The sequence below is a fragment of the Branchiostoma belcheri genome, unplaced genomic scaffold (genome assembly GCF_001625305.1).
Source record: "Branchiostoma belcheri isolate BF01 breed outbred unplaced genomic scaffold, Haploidv18h27 scaffold26, whole genome shotgun sequence".
NCBI lineage: Eukaryota > Metazoa > Chordata > Leptocardii > Amphioxiformes > Branchiostomatidae > Branchiostoma > Branchiostoma belcheri.
Window position 1 is genome coordinate 1,562,146 of NW_017803865.1, and position 8,728 is coordinate 1,570,873.

An 8,728-nucleotide genomic window follows, 5' to 3' on the forward strand; every position below is an offset into this window, starting at 1 on the left:
CCGAAATCCGTCGCACAACCTGAAAAGCTGATATCCCTGGCTGACAAGATAGGCACCGTGTGCCGAGGCACAATGTCTCAGCGGCCGACTGATGCTCAGAGCAGGAGCGCGCAGAACTTCGATGTAGACGCGCGCCGTGTCGATGTTGTGTGCACGTCTGAACTACCTGCCCGGGCAAAATATGCCCCCAAAGGTAGGGTGTATCCCAAACTTACTAGCTTTGCCTTGAGGTCGGTTAGACAACATATATTGGCAATTAAAGGGTATGGAAGCTAGGAGGCCACGTCAGTGTTCGAGTCACACAATTCTTTCTATGAAAGTATCCTAACTGAAAAGATAGAGTAACTCTGACCAATGATCCAATGATTTGAAGTTAGGTCTAAATCTTGCAACACTACCTGTATTTGTGTCAAGAAGTTCAGCAAATACGCATATCAAGAACCCCTTTTGTAACCCCTAATCTAGGCAAGGTTAAAGCAATTTCAGGGTCGTTGCTTTTAACGTCGATGACATACCTGGATGATACATCATGCTGTCTAGAATAAGTCGACAAAGGTAGACGAAAAACACAAATACAGAAGGACAATGCGCAAGAAAACATGTAGACATGTAAATTAATAACCAGCTTGGAAAGTCGAATGTACCTGGCTATTTCCAAAATTAGCCATCTAGCAAGGCATTATGGCCACATGACTGAGGACAAACCCCGGATTAGGATTCAAAAACAACACTTGGAGAAACCCCGACCTTCCTCAGGTTTGTCAGGAAGGGCAAGGGACTCATTATTGAAGGATTAGCTTACGCTTTAAGGGATCTAGATATCATTCATATGCAAGCTATTTAGGCTTTCATCTTACATCTGGATCAGGGTAGCCTAGATTTACATCCCCTTTCCAGTTGGGCGGCGATCGCGATGCAACCGTGCTGCGACCAAATTTGGATTTGTTTGACCCTTGATTTCATAACTGAAATATGGCGCAAGATGAAAAAGTATGACTGTAAGTAAGAAAAGGACCATAACGTAAACAATTCGCCCTTTATGTATGTGATTCGTTGAGCGATCTGTCAAATATTTATACATGTAGTCGCCAAACGTCGTAGCTGGAAGTACATGTTAACTATGAATGGTCCTGTAGTGATTAAAAACCTTAAAATACGGGGTTTCTGCACATAATGTGTTCAAAAGGAATAGATATGAATAAATATTTTTTATGTCTGTTTACCATCATTTCAATATTGTGAAATGGCGCGTTTGCCCTCTAATATTGTCTTAACTATATGGTAAATGTTCTACAATTCAGTTAATAATATGCTAGCAAGCCTAGCAAACATCAACTTGAAAGTCGTCTTACCATCGCACGTTGGGACAGTGTTGGGACTCCATGTTCCGCCAGCTTGGCAAGTCGCAGTATCAGCGCCGTTCAGTTGGTATCCCGTGTTACAGGTGAAGGTGACGCCGTTCGGGTAGGAGACCGCTCCGGTAGGACTCACCGCTCCGTTAGCTGGGGCTGCCCGAGCCGGACATTGTACCGCTGTACAAAAAGAAACAATTCTTGTCAAACGAATAGCTAGAAATGAAAACACATCATCTTATATTTATGTATGCCTTCTGTTGAGTAAGATATGTATGTATGTATGTATGTATGTATGTCGGCGAAGATTCAATCTTTCGTGATAGAATTTAGTCCATGTTCTGTCAGCTTGGCCGCGAGACATCCTTTAATACCAAACGGACGTCTTTTTGACAACGTTTGAATATCAAAAATGGACGACATCTCTTGTGTTTTTAGTGTGAGCGCGTAACAAACTCAATTTTGCAAGAAATTACATGTTAGTATCAAACTCGTCTTACGTGTGCATGTTGGAACAGGATGACTCCACGTTCCGGCAGCTTGGCAGGTCGGAGCAGCAACGCCGTTCAGTTGATATCCTGTGTTACAGGTGAAGGTGGCCGAGTTCGGGTAGGAGACCGCTCCGGTAGGACTCACCCCTCCGTTAGCTGGGGCCGTCCGGGCCGGACATTGTACAACTGAAATGGTCAATAACCCTCTGAAGATTGGAGAAATTACCCCTCTGATCTTACATGAAGGATATGCTATCATGTTTTGAATGTAAAAAGGTCTCGTGATTTCCATAAGGAAACTGTTACTCTTGACAAGCAACTGGATAACATCCTCCCGAGGCAGGGTCGGTGGCGCGGTATTCTATACCTCTGCAACCGTCTATAGAATACCGCGCCACCGACCCTGCCTCGGAAGGATGCTGGATAACTGTCAAACGTTTGTAGTAGAATCAAGTACTTTTCGTCATTGACAAAATACGGGATCCTGCTTGAAACGCCTGCCAATTTTCTTAATCTTGAGTAATGTTCATCCACGTGTCTCGCTCTTTCTTTCTAAATCCTCTTACTATCCGGTGGATGTCTGCATACTACAACTCGATGGATATTGCAATTGGCGGAATAAAAATCAACTTTACAGGTCGTCTTACGTTCGCACGTTGGAACAGGGTTACTCCACGTTGTGTCAGCTTGGCACGTCGGAGTAGCAACGCCGTTCAGTCGGTACCCCGTATTACAGGTGAAGGTGGCCCCGTTCGGGTAGGAGACCGCTCCGGTAGGAGTCACCGCTCCGTTAGCTGGGGCCGTCCGGGCCGAACATTGGACCGCTGCAAGGGAAAGTACAAACAGAAACAATCCCTGTCAAACATATAGTTCAAAATGAAAACACAACATCTTATGTATGCCTTGTGCTGTGTAGGATACGTATTTTTAGGTGAGGAATCCATCTCTCTGGGCACAAACCTGTCTAACAGGCATTATATGTGGAACTAGGGAGGTTTCCCATTCAGGTGGAAGCCTCCCTAAACGCTATCAAACACTTTATCAGAATTCGCCAGAAAGTACCAGCAGACAGTTTTCTATCAGATGCTCTTTGTTGTCAAATAGAGCTAGACAAAGCTGGTGCCAAATGTTGGGCATCAGGAGTTCGGAAGTCTCTGGAGGAGTGCGGTTTTGGCTATATATGGCATTGTCCCCTGTCACCCAACAAAAATACTTCTCTAATCACTAATTCCATTAATCAGCGTTTAAAAGACATCTACCTTCAAACTTTTCCAAAAGAAATTTACAATGATAACAGAGGTGGAACTGCCAAAAACAAGCTGAGGTCCTACAGACTGTTCAAATCCACCTATGCTGAAGAACAGTATCTGAATATTGATTATCTACGGCACAGAACTGCCGTCACAAAACTCCGAATTAGTTGCCACAAATTACACATCGAAACCGGTAGACATAACCGCACTCCCCTAGAACAACCAATATGTCGGTACTGTGATCTAGGAAGAATCGAAGATTGGAAACATTTTGTAACGGAATGTAAACTATACCACAAAGAGAGAGCAGATCTTTATAATCTGATACAATCTATGTTCCCCTTCTTTATACATCTAAGCTGTACAGATGAATTTTTATTTCTAATGAGCTTAGACAAACCTTCTGTATTGAAACATATCTGTTCTTACATTTTTGCCATTACTAAGAAACGAGAAGAAACCGAATTTACTTGATTGTAGCTACTTGACGATGTATGTATGTAACGTTATCTATATTCCATCCTTTTTTGTGACCTGTACTTAACCCAGTGGGTATGTGTGTACAATAAAGGGTCTTCATTCATTCATTCATTCATTCATTATAGGTTCTATATAGAGCGACGTCGCCTATCGTAAGTTAAGTAGACGTCTCTTTGCCAAGGATCAACTATTGAAAGGGTCAATCCTTTCCATATTATCACCACTATAGTATAGGCGTCAAAAATTCATTTCGCTAGAAATTGTTTGCGTATATTAGTACCAAATTCATCTTACGTGTGCATGTATGAACAGGATTACTCCATGTTCCGTCTTGGCAGGTCGTCGAAGTAGCGCCGTTCAGTGTGTATCCCGTGTTACAGGTGAAGGTGACCACGGTATTGAAGGAAGTCGCTGTGGTACTGATAGCTCCGTTAGCTGGGGCCGTCAGAGACGGACATTGTCCAACTGAAACGGCGAAATATTCATGTTCAGATACCTAGGTACATACAGTTATTATATGCTGACAAATGGTACTATGTTCAAAATGCAATGCACTGAAGTCAAATGGAACGACTTCCGTCAGAAAAAAACTTTTTTGACAACGATTGAATCTTGAAAAGAGCCTCCCCTTCGTACTTTTCCACCAGAATAGGGTAGGAGCTAAAATACCACATTTTGATACTAGTAGCTAAAAACTGCCTGTATTTATGACTGTCAGACTCATCACACCTGTGCATGTTGGAACAGGATTACTCCATGTTCCGTCAGCTCGGCATGTCGTATCAGCAGCGCCGTTCCGTACGTATCCCGAGTTACAGGTGAAGGTGACCACTGTCGGGAAGGCGTGTGGCCCGAGAGGACTCAGAGCTCCGTTAGTTGGGGCCGTCAACGTCGGACATGGTCTCGCTGAAATTGTCAATATTTTGTTATTACCGAGATGTATTTCTATGTTAAAGATACTAAAGAAGACAATTTCTGTCAAAACTGGATATACGATAACAATATTTTGTGTGTGACATGTATATCTAGGTGACAAATACGTCTTTACCGAATCCTGCACAACAGGTAATATATACTAAATATGGGCACTGTATACAAAATTTATCTAGAACGACAGTAGCTAGTAGACGTCTGTTTGCCAACGTTTAAACGTTTATATCGTGGCCTCCCTTCTCATGCTCTTGCCACTATAGTTTAAAACTTCCTTTTGCTAGAAGTTGATATGTAACTATGTGTCATCTTACGTGTGCATGAAGGAACAGGATGACTCCATGTTCCAGCAGCTTGACATGTCGGAGTAGCAGCGCCGGTCAGTGTGTATCCCGTATTACAGGTGAAGGTGACCCCGTTCGGGTAGGAGACCGCTCCGGTAGGATTCACCGCTCCGTTAGTTGGGGCCGTCCGGGCCGGACATTGGACCGCTGTAATGGGAAGCGAGGAAAAACAAGCTTGGCAAATCTTGATATACAATTACAATATGTTTTGTATGACTTCTGCCAACTAGGATATATACATCTATGAGAGGAATCGATTTTTCTGTACAGAAACCTGGAGCAACCTATATACTAAATACAGGTAGGAGACGGTTGGTTACTGCATCGAGGAAGGAAAGGTCTTTGTCTTTCTTCAACCTTCACAGCTCATGAATGCCTGTGCAATTTGGGGATAGGGCCACTTTCAAGCAAGACCATTCATCCGATGCAAAATATGCTGATACCAGTTAGGACAATTCCGGATCTGCTTTTTTTAAAACTTAGATCCGTACTTTATGGCCACGTACTAAATGTAGCATGTATAAACTTGCAGGTCGTTTTACCCTGGCATGTTGGAACAGGATGACTCCACGTTCCGTCAGCTTGGCACGTCGGAGTAGCTTGGCCGTTCAGCGTGTATCCCGAGTTACAGGTGAAGGTGGCCGAGTTCGGGTAGGAGACCGCTCCGGTAGGACTCACCGCTCCGTTAGCTGGGGCCGCCCGAAGCGGACATTGGACCGCTGCAAGGGACGTAAGGGAAAAAAAGCTTGGCAATGCTTGAAATAAAATCACAATATCTTGAGTATGACTTCTGTCAACTCGAATATGTACATCTAAGCGAGGAACTGATGTTTCTATACAGAAACTTGGACCGGCCCTTTACACCAGATACAGATAAGAGACCGCTCCGGCAGACGTCATCGCTTCATTAGCCGTCAGTGCCGGACATTGGATCTCTGCAATGGAAAGTACAAAAAGGATTTTTTGTCGAAGCAGAGAATAGTAGCACATTGCACTTCTTCTGCAGAGTAGGGCACTTCATGCTACACTGTCCAATATACAATCATCAGAGATCGGAACTTTTTGGCAACCTTGCAGATTTACTTGGTCATCTTGTCAACCTTAATAATATGTCAGATAATGCAAAACTGCACCTTATTCTAAGAGGCTCCCTGTTGTTACCCTCTATGTACAACTTTAAAACGGCGCAACTCACTCAAACTTAGATTGGAGATACGCTTCTACCTCCAAAATTTTTTCTTCCAGCTGTTCTAGCTCCGATCGGCGGATATGCTTCCGCCAATTAGGGTACAGGAGGTTATTACGTAATCCTTAGTAGCAACCCCAGCTCAATGATTTTTTTTAAAATAACCTTGTTAGCATTAGTATTATTAATGTCTTTGGGTGGTGGGACTACGGCGCACTGATATGTCAACTTTGTGTATTTATATGTTAATTGTAATTTGCTGTGAGGTGCTGTTAAAATAAGTTATAAACTTCAGTGCAGTGCCTCACTGTCCTTATTATGTTTTGATGTTTTGATGAATAAAAAAACATACGGGTAAAAAATCGATAGTTCTTGGCAGAAATTTGCAAAGCATTCCCTTAAATCATACCAATACATGTCAGAACTGTTGCATTCTACATATAGTTCTACCAGCCTGGTCATGGAGCAGTGGTATTGCCAAGAATCGTGTCTCACGTTGACATCACATTGAGGGAGGTGTTTGCACCAACAGAACATACATGAAGACAACTATGTGATAGTGCCATTACAGCAGAACAGTTGGTCACTGTACTGAGAAAGGAAAGGTACATGTATATGTCTTTGTTTTACCTGTACATTTTGGGGACAGGGTCACTTTCAGGCGAGACCACGCATCCCATACAACACATGCTGATACCATTGGAAGTTGGGACACTTCCGGAGCTGTTATTTTAATTTAACATGTACTATCTGTAGTGCCGACCACCTATAAAATGTGCTACCATTTATTACTTGCAGGTGATCTGACCTTGGCATGTTGGAACAGGGTTACTCCACGTTGTGTCAGCTTGACAGGTCGGAGTAGCAACGCCGTTCAGTGTGTATCCCGAGTTACAGGTGAAGGTGGCCCCGTTCGGGTAGGAGACTGCTCCGGTAGGACTCACCGCTCCGTTAGCTGGGGCCGCCCGAGCCGGACATTGGACCGCTTCAATGGGAGGTGAGGAAAAAACAAGCTTGGCAAATCTTGATATAAAACCACAATATCTTGGGTATGACTTCTGCTAAGTAGGATATGTACATCTAGGTGAGGAATCGCAGAAACCTGCATCGGCCAAATTTATAATACAGATAGGAGACCGACTTCGGCAGCAGTTACTGGTCCGTTAGCTGGGGCTATCAGTGCCGGACATTGCAGGGAAATTAAAAAAAAGTTGTTTATGTCCAAGCAGGGAAAAGTAACACATTGGGTTCCTTCTGCAGAGTACGGTATGTATATACTAGTACTGGTCATAAATCTATATTTCTTGGCAAAAAATTTGCAAATCGTGCCCTTTAGTCATACATGCCAGAACAGTTGCGTTCTACATGTAGTTCTGTCGGTGTGGCCATGAATTGCCACCGTGCATGATCACGTTGACATCACATCTAGGGAGGTGTTTGCACCGAGAAAACTTCCTAAAGTCCAATTGGAATCCGGCCGAAGAAAGTTTGCGTAAAGGGGAGCATTTGCCTGGAACGGCCTACCTGCCACAGTTAGAGTGGCCACGTCTTACCTGTCGTTTAAGAAGGTTTTTAAACAACACTGCTGACCTCTGACCTCGGCCTGGCTTAACAACATTGATTTACGGTTAACGATTTTATTTTGACGCTGGGTTGTTTTGTAACTTTATGTATTGTTTAATGTGTTTGTTTCATTATTTTCATGTGCATGTAACTTGTTGTCTCAGGTTCCTGAAAAGCAGTGTTTTAAATAGCACTGAGGTCTCTACCCTGTTTAAATAAAAAAGAAATAAATAAATAAACATACACGAAGACATCCATGTACTAGAGCCATTGAAGCAGAACAGTTGGTCACTGCATTGACGAAAGAAAGGTCTTTGTCTTTCTTCAACCTTCACAGCTCATGAATGCCTGTGCAATTCGGGGATAGGGCCATGTTCAATCTAGACCATGCATACAAAATATGCTGATACCATTGAAGGTTGGAACACAGCCGGACCTGCTTTTTTAAAGTGTGCACGTACTAACGGTAGTGCCACCTGCTTAATGTGCTACCATATATTAACTTGTAGGCGATCTTACGTTGGCATGTTGGAACAGGGTTACTCCACGTTCCGTCAGCTTGACATGTCGGAGTAGCAACCCCGTTCAGTGTGTATCCCGAATTACAGGTGAAGGTGGCCCCGTTCGGGTAGGAGACCGCTCCGGTAGGACTCACCGCTCCGTTAGCTGGGGCCGCCCGAGCCGGACACTGGACCGCTTCAATGGGAGGTAAGGAAAAATAACTTTGGCAAAGCTTGATGTAAAATCACAACATCTTGTGTATGATTTCTGCCCTGTGAGGAATCGATATTTCTATCCAGAAACCTGGACCGGCCTATATACTAAATAATAGGTAGGAGACCCATCCGGCAGGAGTCACTGTTCCGTTATAAGCTGGCTCCGTTAGCTCCGTCCGTACCCGACATTGGATCGCAGCAATGGGAAGTAAGGAAAAACAAGGTTGAAAAAGCTTGATATAAAATCACAACATTAGGTATAACTTACGCCAAGTAAGACATGTACATCTATGTGAGGGATCGATATTTCTAAACAGAAAACTGGAACGGCCTATGTACTAAATAGAGGTAAGAGACCACTTCGTCAGAGGACACTACCCCGTTATTAGCTTGGCTGTCAGTGCCGACCACCT

At 43.6% G+C, this 8,728-nt stretch overlaps 1 protein-coding gene across 1 annotated transcript in view; it reads right to left on the minus strand.

Moving 5' to 3' along the window:
* LOC109471793 (CUB and sushi domain-containing protein 3-like) overlaps positions 1-8,504 on the minus strand; it is a 37,757-nt gene extending 29,253 nt beyond the window's left edge. Inside the window, exons 1-6 of the mRNA XM_019771148.1 lie at positions 8,498-8,504; positions 8,119-8,244; positions 4,821-4,997; positions 4,306-4,482; positions 3,871-4,041; positions 2,491-2,667 (exon numbers count right to left, since the gene is read on the minus strand). Coding sequence (XP_019626707.1) covers positions 2,491-2,667; positions 3,871-4,041; positions 4,306-4,482; positions 4,821-4,997; positions 8,119-8,244; positions 8,498-8,504 — 835 coding nt within the window. The remainder of the gene's footprint in view (positions 1-2,490; positions 2,668-3,870; positions 4,042-4,305; positions 4,483-4,820; positions 4,998-8,118; positions 8,245-8,497) is intronic.
* Between the last annotated feature and the right edge of the window lie 224 nt (positions 8,505-8,728).